The 16,550-nt window shown below is 43.9% G+C and overlaps 1 protein-coding gene across 3 annotated transcripts in view; it reads right to left on the bottom strand.

The window, feature by feature from the left end:
- PC (pyruvate carboxylase) overlaps nucleotides 1–16,550 on the bottom strand; it is a 2,151,284-nt gene that overhangs the window by 220,138 nt on the left and 1,914,596 nt on the right. For all 3 annotated transcript variants that reach the window (XM_078660828.1, XM_078660829.1, XM_078660827.1), the window contains 2 exons: nucleotides 4,231–4,375; nucleotides 1,935–2,024 (listed from right to left, as the gene is read on the bottom strand). In XM_078660828.1, the coding sequence (XP_078516954.1) occupies nucleotides 1,935–2,024; nucleotides 4,231–4,375 (235 nt within the window). The remainder of the gene's footprint in view (nucleotides 1–1,934; nucleotides 2,025–4,230; nucleotides 4,376–16,550) is intronic.

A 16,550-nucleotide genomic window follows, 5' to 3' on the forward strand; every position in this document is an offset into this window, starting at 1 on the left:
GTACTGGCTCCATGACTACCAACTATGGCTTAGAGGATGAAGATCCCGTGGGAGTCGGAGGGCATCTGAAAGACTTACCTTTTTGCTTCTTGTGTTTTTTGTGATTCCTGTGCTTCACACCTGAAGAATGTTCAGTAGGGAACACGGAAAAAGGTCTCAAACATCGACGGCTTTGCCCGCCATCCTTGGCGCAAAACAAGAACAGCTTGGCCCTTTTGTTGATAACCTTAGGGCACATGCCCCCAGGATTCACCGAAGCTCAAGTCTTGATCCAAGCCAAGGCACCAGAGACAAATAGAGTGGAGGTCAGTAATTGACATTTGACCTGTTCACAATCCCTTCAGGGTTTAAAAGCAGAGCAATTAGGTGGCAACCTTGTACTGCACCAAGGATATTTTCTGTGAGAAAAACTCAACTAACTCTGAAGAGCGGGCTGTAGACCTTTGTCGAAAACTCAGAAAAAAAGAGAACTAACAGCCTTGCGCAGAGTTGTGTGCTATATAGCTTTGGTGAGGTCACTGACACTCCCTTTTGGCATTGACACAAAGCCAGCACCCCCCACAGGAGGCGTGACAGCTTTGAGGTTTCCGGATCCATTTTGACCCTGGGGATTATTCCACAGGTGAGGAATCTGCAGGTAGAAGTATCCATCAGAAACATCCGACACATGATGCAGGCTTGGTATTTCAAGGGGCAGGATTTGTGGTGATGGTTGGGCAGAAACTACTAAACTAAGTGGTTCAGCTGATACCGCTCTTTTGTTTTACTGCATAAGAAGACCGTGAAAGAAAAGAAACCCTTTTTCAGATCTATCTCCCTTTCTTAGGACTTCGATGCAAGTATAAAATGAAAACATGGAACCTCACCTTGTGACTGGCCCCTTGCTCACAACCATCTCTGGAAGCTGTGCAAGCAATATTGCAACACTCTGCATTGGCAGATTATACACCTGCTTCTAGAGTGAGTTTAGGAATTTCTGCAACCATTGTCATTTGAGAATGTTCATATTAGCTAGTATGGTAGAAATGTTCATCTTTCAAGGAGACATGCTGGCACTCTGATCAACTGTATTACCATGTATCCTACAAAGTACTGCCTCTTTGTAAAGCAGAGCTGTAAAAAAGGAACTTCAAATGCTACCAATTTCCGAAGCAGAGGAAACTAAACGAACAAGTTACTTACCTTCGGGAATGCTCTTTCTAGTAGATACTCTATCTAACTCCAGACTCCTCCCCTAGAATATCCCCCCAGGTGCCAGACTGGATCCAGAGTTTTGTAGCAGTGCTCCTGTGTGCCACTAGGTAGCACCTTGCGGGCCGTGCTGACTTCATACCAGAAGGAGTGTTACTGAAGGATAGTTCTAACCACAGATTTCTCACCTTAGAATAGCAGCACCCCCACTTACCCCAAAAGGTGCAGGGTATATGAAGTGGACTCAGACCAAAAAGGCTTGCAGAAGTGAGAGGGCACAGTGTCCTCCTCTCCACAGTTGGCCGTCAAGGCAATAGTGTTTAGTGAACATATTTAGAGATGCCACATCACAACCTGGCAGAATTCAAGGACAGGCATTCCTAATGCCAGTAGTAGTAGGCTTAGTCCTTGATTCTCAGAGCATCCAGGGGTTATTTCTTGGTCAGTGCCCTTTCAAGGACTATTTCCAATAATGAGAGCGCCTACTTACATATAGGACCCTAAACCCCCCCCCCCCTTTATTATCTTCGCTCCACATAGAAGCGCACACTCCCGACCTTGAAATCATGCCTACTCTGATCTCGTAACCCATCCCTGAAAGGACATCTGGTCTTCAGACCCTTGCCATATCCCTATACCTTCTTTTAGGTGTGCTTACAGAAGCTATTGTGGGAAACAAGCATTAAATAACCAACCACTATCCCCACAAGATGCCCTTCTTTAGCAACCAAGCATGCACTTACCTAGCGGGATAGGTGGGATAGCGGGATCAATTGAGGATGCCTTGGCTTTCACTGGGATGGGGGTGGGTGCGCCATTCACCATCACGTGACCTAGAAAAACATGGATAGTTAGAGACGGTTGGCTGTGTATGCAAAGGAACCACACAGTTGGATCCCAATGTGGGCCCCAGCACCATGCACTCACAACCACACATGGCCTGCCTGTGGAAACCTCAGAAATGTATGCAATTGGCACCCAGAGTATGAAAGCTCTAAAGTGCCAAACTAATGACAGAAGTCCACCTTCTAAAAACTAATAACATGGACTTCGTCACTCGATGGCTGGCCATCAACCTCAGTTAGGTGAACGAAATTAAATTAATACTACACTCACCTACAGTGAGGTAAAAGCCATTACAGTCTGGCAATTACCAATTTATACCATATGCTAAAAACAATACTTTAACGGCTTATTTACCTCACATGACTATCGCCATAAAAACACTATAGTTGAAGTGATAAAAGAGCAATTTTACCACCCAGTCCATTGTTTGCCATGCTCACTCCAGGAAACCACAAGTCACTCTGGCAGAGGCCTGCATACACTGGGCAGTGTCGGCCAAAGGTTCAACTCATAAGGTGATGCCCGAGACAGCACATGACAATTTTAGAGTAAAAGTTTAAATAGGTGTATCTGTAAGTATTGCCACCCACACATTCGCCATACACTTTAAAAGTGGGTTGGTTATTGTGGTTAGTGAGTGGAGGGGACAGAGAGAGGGGGTTTGGAGCACAGTAATGGATATATATTGTCTGGAGGACAGACAGACAGGCCATTACAAAATGTGTTCTTAAATTATGAAGGCAGGCTCGTGGATTGGTAGATTTCTTAGACAGGGGGAGAGACTTGGCCAGGGAAAAGTGGTTATCCTTCGGAAGCTGAACAGAGCCACAGCTCAGTCATTTGTACTACTAATTGTTAGGATTAAATGATCAGATAACATCTAGAGAGGGCTGTGCTAAGCACCTGATGCAGTAGGATAGTGCTTGCTAATTGGTGCATAATGAATGAAAGCTGAGCACGGTCAGAGGTCAGTGGCTGTTAGCGCGGTCTATGTAGGCTCGCGCTATTCAGCGAATGGTGGATGACATCAGGAGAGTGGTGGATCAGTGACTGGATGGTGGCCTCTCGAATGGGATGCTGGCCAATAAATGGTGGGTTTTGTTTGTAAACTGAGCCAGGCTACATACAGCTCAATGAATGGCAGGAGTGACAAACAGATGCATTTGAGTGACTGATGAATGATATTTTGAACTCAATGGGATCCACCATTGGTGGGCCATCTCTCGAGCGGGATGTGCGTTAGTAACTAGCACATTTGTATGCTGCAGGGGACTATCACTCAGTCACTGGTGTAGTGACTCTACGGTGCTGGAGGTTTACGGGTGATAGCCAGAGTGTGATAGGATCAGTAATTGGTGCCTATTCTCTTGAATGGAGCGTGGGTATGTAACTGGGGTGTGTGTGGTTTGGAAGATGGGGTTGACTATGTGCCAGAGATTGGTGGTATTGCCTGTACAGTGATGAAGGTGATACCAGCGATGGAGTGATACCTCGATGGTGCTCGGATCAGTATGTGGAGACCATTCTCTTTAGTTAGGTGTGGATCAATGATTAGCGGGTGGTGTTTGGAATCTGTGGAGAGCTAAGGTTCAGTGATTGGTGGCATCGACTGCAGAGAGACGGGGGTTCTATTACAGATGGCATTATATCTTGAGTGTGCTAAAATCAATACTTGGTGGTCGTTCTCTCGAATGGGAGGTGGCTCAATAGCCAGTGGGTGTTGTTTGGATGCTGGAGAGATCTACGGATCAGTGATTGGTGGTGTAGACTGAAGAGCGAAAGGCAGTTCAGAGACTAATGGGAAATATCTGGAGGGCAGTCGGGTCCATTTAGTTTCATCCTTTGCAGCAAGTGCACGTTTTATGATCGTTACAAACGTTGATGCATAAGGCAGAGGTAAAGGGAGAAGTCTCCATTGAAAACCCCTTTGGAGGATATTGGTATTCGCAACTAGCTTCATAATTGAAGTAGCAACGAGATTGGGACATTTAGACGCATACAATACTTTTTCCTTGTCAAATATGCTATTAAAGCCAGACAGAAGAAAATGCCTGCCAATGCTCAAGTAGCAGACAAGGTTTCTGCAATAGATTTTTCCACAGAAGTAACAGTTGAAGCAACAGAAAAAGCCATGAGCGGAGCCAAGACCGCAACCCTCGTGGAGGGGGCGAGGCGACAATGCATGCAACTTACCGAGGTAGTGAAGCAGCTTCTGGGCTCGGTTCTGGCCCGGCCGCAAGTTAAAGAGGTCTGGGTTCTCATCAATGAACTGGGTGTCCACGGTGCCGTGCAAAAACTGGTCATTGCTCAGCACGTTCTGCAGAAAGGGGATGTTGGTCTGTGGGAGGAAACAAGGACAACAGTCACCTCTTCTGGCTAGGACAGCGCACATTATAATACTGGTCCAGTCTGGGTCTGTTCGAATATCTATTAAACTTTTAAATTACATCAATCGCGAACAGCAGTGGCTCTTCATCTTTTGACTTCTGTGGAACCCCCCGCCCCCTTAATCATTACTGGAACCCAGGAACCCCCCCAATGAATAATTATTGGAGTTCATGGACCCCCACTGAGTCATTACTGGAAGTCAGGAACACTGGACTAAGCATTTTCAGAGATTTGATCCGCAAATACACCACAAATACAGAATGGGCATTCATCAACCAAATACATAAACGATCTAACATTATGTTTCATTCACAAACAAATCTAAACAATAAATACAAAGTTTTAATTATAATAGGAAGGTTGTAGCTTTTTTAAATTCAATTGAGCCCACTCTTCATCCATGCAATATTATGTTTGATGCACTTGCACTGCTCCATAAACCAATCCGAGGATACCAATTTAATTTATAGCCTTCAATTTCAAATTCCAAAACTTAAAGAATGTTTTAACATTTTCAACTGTACATCTTGCTTCTTTATTTATATATACTTGATTACTTTGTTAATATTATTTCATTTTCTAAGCAGTCTCGACCCCCTGAGAAGGCTGTGCGGACCCAGAGCAGTCCCTGGACCACAGTTAAAGAACCACTGGTGAATAGCATTAAGGGTATAAATATAACATGTCGTGGTTTAGAGTGCCATAAAGCGAAGAAAGAAAGGAAGAGAAGTAAGGGTTGCACAAGACAAAAAGGAAGGGGAAAAGATAAAAAGACTGTCAGTACACTGAGATGGGTAGAGTGGACCTGCCTAGAAGGACCACACTATTGGCAAATGTATGATTGACAGCAATTCAACGTCGACCTCCGGGGCAGGGTGAAAACACAAAGTCGGTACATGGCGTACTGTCTTCTGGGAATCATATTAAGGTCAGGTACGTACCCCAGATCTCACACTTTACCATTTGGTTGTTCAAGCTTGAGATCACACGTGCGGTCCTAAACGCAACTGTAATACTCAGTTTTGCAATACAGGCGAGCGGGAAAAGACAATTTGCACAGATCACACTTAGCGCTGTTTAAGTGATTCAAACTGAATTTTACATTTTAGATTTCAAACTCATGTATAACAGATACATTATTCAACATTCGAGTTGCTCCGAAATAGGTGGGAAAAGAAGTGTCTATAAAGGTGCTCATGAGCGCAGTGATTAGAAAAAAGGAAGAGACACAGTAAAAAATACAGCCGCATAATTCTTCTTAGATAATATTCATTGCTATGAGAGAGACATTAACATTAGCTAGTAGAATCTGCTTATCTCCTTCTCAAGTGACTAACAGGGCGAGTTATCGCACACGAACATTTTGGAATGTATTTCCATTGGTCATGTCAATTTCAACATTGTGAAAAATGCGAAGGCATGCTCGTTGCAGCCTTGATTTGTATGGATAGTAAATCATCCAGATTTGTATGGATAGTAAATCATCCAGCTGACACGTAAAACTGACATACCATGAGGAGATTCTACTAGTGAGTTTTCTCTACCAAGAGAGAGATGGGTGCATCAGGATTGAACACTTTCCCCCAACCTACAGTGCGGCGGCACAGTTTTAGCTCTCCCTATACACATCATCCCCCATCACCGTCCTGATGAAGACCCAAATGCAAGGGTTTAACTTACCTCGTGAAAAAGTCGGGTCAAAACGTCGACCGCAACAAAAGCTCGAATTGAATGTATATATTTTTCCCTATGAGCGGTGAACTTTGATTCAGTCATCACTACTCCGAACAAGGAAGACTATAATTGATTAAGAAGTTCTCAGACAGGCCGTTTTGAATTTTGCTAATGTTAATGTCTGTCTCATAGCAATGGATATTATCTAAGAAGAATTATGCAGACTATATTTTTTTACTGTGCCTTTTCCTTTTTTCTAATCACTACACACCTCTATAAACACTTCGTATCCTACCTATTTCGGAGCAACTCAAATGTTGAATAATGTATATATATTATACATGAGCTTGAAATATAAAATTCAATTTTGCATACCCTAGAGGACACCATCAAGCACAAAAGAAAAAGCCATCTCCTGATATTGTTAGACCACTCAGTCACCTTTGATACCGTTGCCCATCCCAAACTCATCCACACCCTGAAGTCTCAAAAGGCACACACATTCAATGTTCTTCACCAATTCTCCTCCCTCAGCAACCAACACCAGTCCGTTTACTTGAGCACCGCCATGTCCAAGAAGATTCATATTGCCTGTGGCATACAACAAAATTCCATCTTATACACCAGTCTTCATTTCATTCATTTCATTTCAATCTTTATTCGGTTTAAAAAACCTTATAAGATACAATACATTCAATCATAATACATCATAACACAATTTAAATACATAAAAATAGCGGGTAGATAAAAATGTCAACACACTTCCTTTGTATATAATACATAGAATTCAATTCATTTCCCAGTTTGTCCACTTGGGGGTGGCTTCGTCCTAGTTAGCCCCTCTAATGTACAAGAACACTGAATAAATATACAGAATAATAAAACAATAAGTTAAACATCTGTTTTTGTTAAAAAAAAGTGTACACCAGAACATTAAAGCAGGCAGCACTTTAGCAATCAACAGGTAACTCAGTAACATGGTAAACTAGCCTATTTCCTTACGTTTTTTGGTCTTTCATCTTTCTAATCAAGGCTACGCATAAAAGTAAACGGCTCAGGCTGAACACAATCGGTTGGGCAGTGTCTCCCTTAAAAATTCTAAGTCCAACCTTAATTTGTCGGAGACCTAACTTTTTGCAGATTGGCTTTAGCCATTTTTTCCTGGCTTTGAGATATGCTGGGCATATAAATAAAACATGGGACACATCCTCTTTCAGACCCATCTCACAGAACTCACATATATCAGATCCGACGGCCCCGACCAACCCCTTATTGCAGTTCCAGCTAGATGTCCTTTCTTTTAATTGCAAAATACCATACCGGAACTTTAAGTATAGGCTTTTCGCCAATGGAGGGTAAATTTCATCCATAAGGGGCTCTAATTGCATGGTCACTTTAAATTCAAAAAATTTCGAGGTTAGAGTCCCTATTCTGGGGTTTGATAGCACTGAATCTCTAATATAGTCCCAGTACGTTTGTTTCAGGATCCTTTTTGAGCGATTTGTGAGAGAATCAGGGTCAAACCAAAAATCACTTAACCCTAGCTTTTCAAACCACTTTTTGACGTACTCTAACCATGGCAAATGCGTGATATTCCTTATAGCCAATATCTCTTTCAATGCTTCTCTGTAATCAGTCAGCTCCTCAATGGACCATAAACGGACCCAATAGAGCAGCGGACGGAGAGAAGCATAGTCATCTGTACGACGAAAATTAAGGTCCCATAATACGGGTGTCAGTGGTGTTGACCCAGGTATCCCTAAGAGTTGCCTAATAAAGGAATTTTCCCTCACTCGAAAAGTATCCTTTGAAGCTTAAGCCCAGAGATGCGCGCCATAAAGTGAAGATGATTGCACTTTGTACTTAAATAGTTCGATGGCTGGTGAGACTGCTTTAAAGTGGCTGTTCTTATGCCTCTTTAAAATCGGGCACTGATTTTGAGTCAGCCTTAATTTTGAGTTCTCCAATTGTGTTTTCCATGTAACTTTACTATCTAAAATGATACCCAGGTATTTAAAATTGGGGACTTCTTCAATAGGTTCGTTATTTATCTTAAAAACTTTGTTAAAACCTTTGTGAGGATTGATTGTCATAACTTTTGTTTTTGAGGAATTAATTTCTAGTTCCTTTTCATGACAATACAAGCTAAATTTATTTAAAAAGGTTTTGAAGCCCCCTGGGTGTCTGAGAAATTAAAATAGTATCGTCTGCAAACAATAATGCCGGAACGGCTTGCCCGCTCAATTTGGGAGAGTCATGCTCGCAGCCCAAAAGAGTGTCGGGGATGTCATTGACGTATAAGGAGAATAAGGTAGGTGCCATTACGCACCCTTGCCTTACCCCTTTCGCTATTTTTATCTTCTCACTGACTTCTCCGTTTGGTCCCCATCTAACTCGTGCGTAATTATTTTCGTGAAGTCTAACTAAAATTTGAAGGATGTTCCCAGGGACGCCCATCTTGTTTATTGTCTTCCATAGTGCTACCCTCGGAACCATATCAAAAGCTGCCTTCAAATCGACAAAAGCCACGTATATATGGGAACTTCTTATAATCGTATATTTCCAGACTAAACATAAAAATCTAAAAACCTGGTCTACAGTGCTTATCTTTGATCTAAAACCTGCCTGGTATTTTGTATAGATAGAGTGTTCTTCGATCCAAGCTGAAAGCCGGCTAAGGACTTGACGGGCAAATTTTTTTTGCAACACGTCAATTAAGCTGATAGGCCGATAATGCGAAGGATTTGACCTGTCACCCTTCTTGAACAGTGTTACAATCACCGCCCCCTTCCAGGTTTCTGGGACAGGAGCTCCTCTAGCAATATCATTAGATAATAAATTGATATAAGGAGCCCAAATATAGTTCTCGTGCTTCCAAAGATCACCTGGTATTCCGTCAGGGCCTGGCGCTTTTCCTGACTTAACTGCCTTGATTGCTAAAATTGTTTCTGTCAAGGAGAAGACAAGAGGTGTGTCATGCACATCTAGAAGAGGCTGCAAGCTGTCCCAGCCTTCAGCCTCGCCAGAGCTTTCACAAGCATATAACAAGGTGAAATGCTTGACCCAAATTTCCTCCTCTAAGAATCTATCTTTGCATTCAGTCGCCCCCCTGGTGCCTCTAGCGATGAGGCTCCAAAAGGAGGTCTGATCTTTACACTTGCATGCGTCCAACAAATCTGACCAAACCCTTTCGTCCCACTCTTTTTTGGCCATTATTAATGTTCTTTTGTACTGAGCTCTCATGATCCTCACAATGTCCGCTGAATCCCCCCTGACCGCTGTAATTAGGTCTGTTTTGGCTCTCCGGCATTCCTGGTTGTACCAGGTGATCCCTGTTTGTTTACTCTTTTGGGCGTTATATGATCTTTTTACCGCCCTAGTTAGGATCTCGCCAAGTTGATCGATTAAATGATCATGGGATTCTATCAGACAAGGATTTTGGATAACAGTATTATTTCCTAAAAGAGGGGACATGTGCCTCACAAATACATTATAGATTTGACTAATGATTGTTGTGTTACCCAAAACCACTGGCCACTTCAGGGATCTACGGTTATTTGCCACTAGGGGGTCCTGTGGTAAGGAAACAGTACTCTTAGCACTTTTAACAGGGGTTTTAAAGATCTGAGTCTGGACAGATAAAATCAATGGATAGTGGTCGCTTTCCGTGCGATCATCCACCATTAGATCGATGATCATGGGCCATAAATTCAGAGAAACTATAAAATAATCTAAATGGCTAGAATTCGCCCCTCTGGTAAAAGTTGGTTTACTGGGGCAATCTGAGGGCAACCGCCCATTGCAGGCACGTAGGCCTAACTCGAGGGTCAAATTCAATAGTTGTAAGGCACTCACTGTGCAAGGTGCTTTATAATTTGTGTCAACCATGGGGATATTATTAGCACTGTCCTCGTCTTTGTGGATGTCTTCTAGGCCTATTATAGGTTCGAAACCTCTATTAAAGTCACCACCTATAATCATTATTGCGTTTTGGTCAAACCCCGCCACAATATTACTCAAATGGGTTACAACTGATGATTCTTTACACGATCGATGTGGTCTACTGTAAATATTGATCACGTAAATGCTGCAACCCCTGGTATTTTTTAACTCAAGTAATAAAATGTCGGGATTATTTGTATCAATTTGCCTAAAAGACAGGCCACCTGTAATTTTCACCCATATTGCTAGGCCGCCAGAAGGTCTTCCCCCATTTATGTTGACTGCGGGGATGAAAAATGATCTATAGTCAACCTTGAAATAATTCTCCAGCCCCCAGGTTTCCTGGAACATAATTAAATCCCCACTAGCCAAATAGTCATGCCAGGCCGGGTCTGAAAGGTTTTTTTTCAAACCTGCAATATTCCAACAGATTATTTTTGTTATTTCTAGAACATCTGGTTTCCCTGTTACCTGCTGTTGTATAATAGGCCCATTTGCATCTAAATGTAGTGTTTGTGCCATTATATCAACATAGTACTGTGGCTGTTGAGAATTTTTAGCAAGTGCAATCTGCTTTGGTACAACTTCAGGATGCAAGCTAGGATGTGTATATTCTATGCCACATGACATTGCCAAAGCCCCACCATCAAGTCAATCACAATCAGCTAAGCCAGCTAGGGCCTCAAACCTATTTGAGGTACTAACGCCCCAATTATAAGATGGGGCCCCAAGACCCCAACCATTTGCTGGTACATTCCATCTAGGTACAGGGGTAATAGGATATGCTGGATTCAAATGAGCACCCAATCATCCTCCATTATAGTTGCCATTGCCTATGGGTGCAGGAGTAGTAGGATATGGTAAATTCTGCTGCACCCCTGGCCATCCTCCATTGTAATTGCCATTACCTAAGGCCCCACAGTTGTTGGCAAATGTGCCCGGCCCTCGTCTGCCCATTAGATTCCAATTTTGCCCTGGAGTGGTGGAACAGGGAATGTTATATTGGTTAACTTGCCATGGGCCAGCCCTATTTTTAGCAGCATAGTTCGTATCAAACATTTTAGATCCCCCATCCCATCCATTGTTTCTCACTAACCAAGCTGGCTTCAGGGGCTTATGATTGTTAGCTTTTTGCGACTCATTATAAAAGAATTCTAATGTAAGGGGGATTATAGAACTACTTCTTCTTTGTGGTGGACGAATGTTGGATAGAATATCGGGAAGAGTAGCTGGGTTAGAAAGATTTAATATCACACAGTCGCCCTTCCATTTTTTTTGCTTATTTCCTATCCATCTAACCCTCCTTGCCATTTTGATTTCATCGGCCAGCCGCTGTTCACCCCCCTGTGCTGTCCGCATATTATTTGACAGCCAATATAGTGCCTTGCTTTTTAGTGGCGATGTTGACTCGGTTTGACCCGGTGATAGGATTGGTGTATTAGCTAGAACTAGCACCAATGGCGATGCTTCAACTACAAATTGTGTTGGATCTTCTTTAGAACTAGGGGGCACTGTAGCATGTGATGGATCAATTTGTTGAACAATTGGGATTTCTAATGGCAAGTCATTGGTAATGGGGCCAGTTTGCGGGCATTCCGGAAGAGTTGGCCCTGGTGGAGTAGCATCTGATGTTGACCCAGATTCATTATCTTCCTTTGGACAGTCGTGGCCCTTGTTAACATTGCTTAAGACAGTTCCTATCACATCTGCTAATGCATTTTGTGTACCTCCCAATTTCTTTATGTCCGCAGAAAGTTTATCGATCTTGCTAATAAGTGGTTTAATGAGTGTCTGAATTTTTATTTCTAACAGCTCTGCTATTCTTGACATTAGGTCCTCATCCGATATCTCCCTCGAAATGTTCTCCTCATCGTTCTGGCGAATATTTTTCCTCTTTGGTGGTGACATAACCTTATTTTCCAGAGCGTGCCCCCCGCGTTTATTTTGTAATCTACGACAGGCTCTAACTGCCCTCATGGTCTGCTTTGCAGATGGTTCATCCTCCACTTCTTCTTTTTCTTCAACCACAATGACAGCCTGTGCATCCGAGTCATTGCCCACATGTGGCTCGGTATCCACCACATTTGCTGCACTGGTATCATTACTAACATTTACTGAGGAGTTTGTTTCATGAGCATCATTGTTAGAGTCTATTAGCAGAGACACGTTTGTTTGCGATGAAGTAGATGGGCTCATGGGAGGGAGAATAGGTGACTGGGACAGTCCCAACGAATGTCTGCGCTCACTGTTTATTTTATTGACCACTTGAACAAGATAGTTTTCCATGGTGTTCTTTGGTGTTTCAGATCCCATGTGATTATTTTTTTTAGGCATAATTATACAAAGGGGTGTGATAGTCTTATACCCACAACTCAATAAAATGACAAAGTTTAAATCTCAAGGTTTAAAAACAAATGTCTTACTTCAGCGCCTTATACAGGTATCCAGCGGACTTATTTCTTGCTTCGTAGTAGTGTTGTATGTGCTATCAACTTCTCACCGAGGGCCCCCTCCTCTTTCCAAGCTCCTGGGCGATTCGGTGGCAGCTTATACAGACTACGTACCGACCCCCGTCTGGTAACTAGGACTTTGGAGGCGATCCACCAAAAGGAATAACACTTCCACAGGATAAGCTAGCTGGAGCTAATCCCTGATGCGCAGTGATGATTTTTAGGGAGGTGGCCTAGCCTGGCCTTACTCGTGCCGAAGAGGGCCCGCCCTTTGCCCGGGCTTCGTCCGGCGCGCCCCGCGCGCGTCCTCGCGGGACGATGGCCCTGACTGTGCTTTAAATGCCTCCTGGCGCGCTCGTTGCTGCCGTCGTCGTCGTCACTGGCCCCAAAGGCTGCTGGGGGTTGTGGTCCGGCCGGCGGAGCCAAGCCCGGCCGGTCGGTTCCCAGAAAGAATGGCGGAGCCAAGCCCGGCCGTGATGCAGAGGAGGCGAGAGATTCAGGTGAGGCTGCAGGCAGGACAAAAATAAGGGAGACAGGGGACTCAGCCCCTGACTGTGCTTTAAACGCCTCCTGGCGCGCTCGTTGCTGCCGTCGTCGTCGTCACTGGCCCCAAAGGCTGCTGGGGGTTGTGGTCCGGCCGGCGGAGCCAAGCCCGGCCGGTCGGTTCCCAGAAAGAATGGCGGAGCCAAGCCCGGCCGTGATGCAGAGGAGGCGAGAGATTCAGGTGAGGCTGCAGGCAGGACAAAAATAAGGGAAACAGGAATTTCTCGTGCACGGCAGTCAACACTCCTGCAGAAGTGGATGTGAAAAACAGGAACGGCGGGCCATCTTTTTCTAAAAAGTATGCCAGTCTTCTTCATTATCTATGTGAAGGCTTTAGGCTCCCCTGACAACAGAATCAAAATCTAACTATCCACTGTTGATACACAACTTTATGTCATTCTCCTCCATCCCAGAAACCTCAACACTGCCTGCACCCTAACCAGACCTGCATGTTCAGAATTAGCCTTAAGGTCAATCCCACAAGGATGATTTCCTGATTTTTGTGAAGGGACATATTTTCAAGATGGAAAAAAAAACATCCTAGTACCAGCTTTTTTAACAAAAAGTAAAACTGTTGCTTCAGAAATGCTAGTCAAGCCCTCACACTCTTGTATCTGGATGATGGCAATGTCCTGTTCCATGGCCTTCCAGACTCCACACTGGCCATCTTAAACGCAGCACTAAAACGCATTCATAGCTTGAAAATTCATGACCACAATACCCCTTCTAGATGAAACACTACTGGCTCTCTCCAGGCCAGCATGCCCGCCTTCCAAACAAGCTGCATCATTTACAAAGCCATCATGAGCAAGCACGACTCCTGTCTTTGTGGCTCACAAGCCCACAGTCTGTGGTGGCTCCAGGGACATGTGCTGCCGGGACACCATCAGAAGTGTAAAACCAAAAAACCAATGCCACAAGCCTTCTCCGTATATGCACTCTTGACCTGGAAAACATCCGTATATCCATTCAGGATTCTCTAACCTTGCTCCTATATAAGAAAGAACTGAAGATACACTTCTTAAAAAGTATACTACATCATGATGCAGTAACAGTCCACCTCTTCTCCCAGATCCAACGATCTCTTAAATTATTACAACTATGTCTTCAATTATTTGTTGACTGTAGCTTTACCTTTAACCCTATACGGCACCCCAGGTATGAAATAATTTTACATTGAGGGATAAATCAAAGAATAAACAGGATGTGAACACTGCAGTGCCTCAGAAAACAAGCATTGGCATTGCCAATAGGTCTCGCATTTGTGGGACCTTATAAGTATTTAGTTTTGCAGCACAATATCCTTGTTGCATAATCGGATATTGTGCTGCAAAACTAAATACTTATAAGGTCCCACAAGCGAGACCTATTGGCAATGCCAATGCTTGAGGACCCCGTTACCCGCCTCTGTGATTCCCAGACTATGTTTTCCTTTTTTTAATAAACGCTTGCAAACAGCTGGCGCATGCGCAGAGCGGGGGCAAGCAAGGGAAGGAGTGGACACAGGAGGGAGCCGGAGAGAGAGAAGAAGTTATATCACGTTGGCTGCTTATTATACGACAGTAAAGTTGCCCTACATTTATAGTGCAACTTAGTACTTTAAGGAAGCAGTAAAGGTGAGGAGAAACTAGTGGAAGGAGAAAAGGAATTAGAGAGAGGGAACAGGAAAACCCGATGTAATATGTCAGCAGTTTGCATAGATAGTGCTTATGCCACATGCAGATAGGGTCAAAGCGCTGCATCTGAAGGGGAAAGGTACACAGAAGTGGCGAGGGGAGGATGTCACTTTATGTAATGTATTGGCTTGTATAGTGCTTATTGCGTTTAAGACGTTTAAAGCGCTGCAACACAATTGAAGAGGGAATGACAGGGCATGGGGGGGAATACTTTAGGGAATTGGAGTGAGGGAAAGAGGGAACATGATGCTACGTCACACTGCTTGCTTGGATGATGTTTAACCCTAAACTGCTCTAGAGCTGCAAGGAGGGGACTCTAAAGAAAGGAAAGCAAAGAAGGAAAATATGTAAAGCGCTCTGACACCTGATTCCGTTCGGGTCTAGTTCGCGCTATATAAAACTCGGCAAAAAAAAAACCTCAGTTTACCGCCGGCTTGGCTTGTAAAAAAAAAAAAAAAAAAATGCGTGCGCCGGGAAAGGAAGGCAGAAGGCAGAGAAGGGGAGGGGGGAGAAAAAAAAAATGCGTGCGCCGGGAAAGGAAGGCAGAAGGCAGAGAATTGGAGGGGGGGGAGAAATGCGACACGGCGGGCAGGGGAGCGGCGAAAATGACTAATTAGGGGAGGAGAAGCCGCAGAGCGCACGCTGGGCGAAGCCCTTTGATGTGCTCTGCGGCAAATGGAGGGAGGCTGATGCGCGTTCATGTTTGAACACGTGGTTCACATGAACTGCATGAAAACGCCATGAAAACGCCAGCAAAAAGCTGGTGGTTTCATGATGTTTTCGCCGCTTGAATTCTCGCTCCGCTCGATGCGCATGCGCGCATCGATAGGTCGCGAGACCTAAAAACGGACAGTGTATCAAATGCAGGTATATTTGAAGAGGGCACCCTAATTGTGCCCTGTGTAGCAGTGGCATTGATTGGACATATGCCCTAATTTACGAGACAGAAACTACGTTTTGGTAACTTATTTATTTCTCTAATCTAAAATATGATTGAATTAACAGGATGAGATAGATAAAATTGGCAAAGCATAAAAGTGCACACAACTCTGGCTCTTGCCATAAACAGTAATTTTCTACACCTTGATCAAGATGGAGGTACATTAACTGAGCTGTTTGCAATAGGTACTAGGATAGCAGGAGTTCAGCAAATCGGGAATCATGTGCATTGGCAGAGCTGTGTATCGATTCCAGTGCCAAAATAGCATAAGTAGCTCCAATGAGGTATAAAGAACTCTGCCAAAGTGGCAAGTGGTAACTCAATTACCAAAGGCATTGGTGAGTTTTGCGGGAAAGCATGAGGTTAGATTGTAGAGCTGAGTTGGTCACAATATTGCAACAGATACCACAGGTGAGGTCTAGGGCTAGTATGTGACGATCAGGTAGCTAGAAAACGAGATGTTGCTGATGGCAAGAATAGAGATGCATCGGAGGAACCACATGCAAGGCTCTATAACTCACAATTGTATGGCCATAAGAAATTTGTTTTTAAACATAAGTTTCCCGGCCTGTAAAGGAAAAAAAGTCAGTTTTGGCAACTAAAAATGCAGCAGTTTATTAAGACTAGGGGTGTAATGGGGGAGACAATTAACATCAGGGTCTAAGGATATGCCCATGATAGCACTTGTAGAATAACTACAGAGCGTTGACAGTAGCGGGGATATGGATACTGGGGTGTGGGACTAATGACAGGAAGGAAGGAGGACGTGGTTCTAATGGGGAGCAACTCGAGGTGGATATTAGGGTGGAAGTCTATTAAGGTGAAGCTAAAAGAAGGGACTATTGGGAGGTGGGCTTGATGACAAGAAGATAAAGGGTGGAGCAGCTTGATTTGGCTCCA

This window comes from Lissotriton helveticus, chromosome 9 (genome assembly GCF_964261635.1).
Source record: "Lissotriton helveticus chromosome 9, aLisHel1.1, whole genome shotgun sequence".
Taxonomy (NCBI): Eukaryota; Metazoa; Chordata; class Amphibia; order Caudata; family Salamandridae; genus Lissotriton; species Lissotriton helveticus.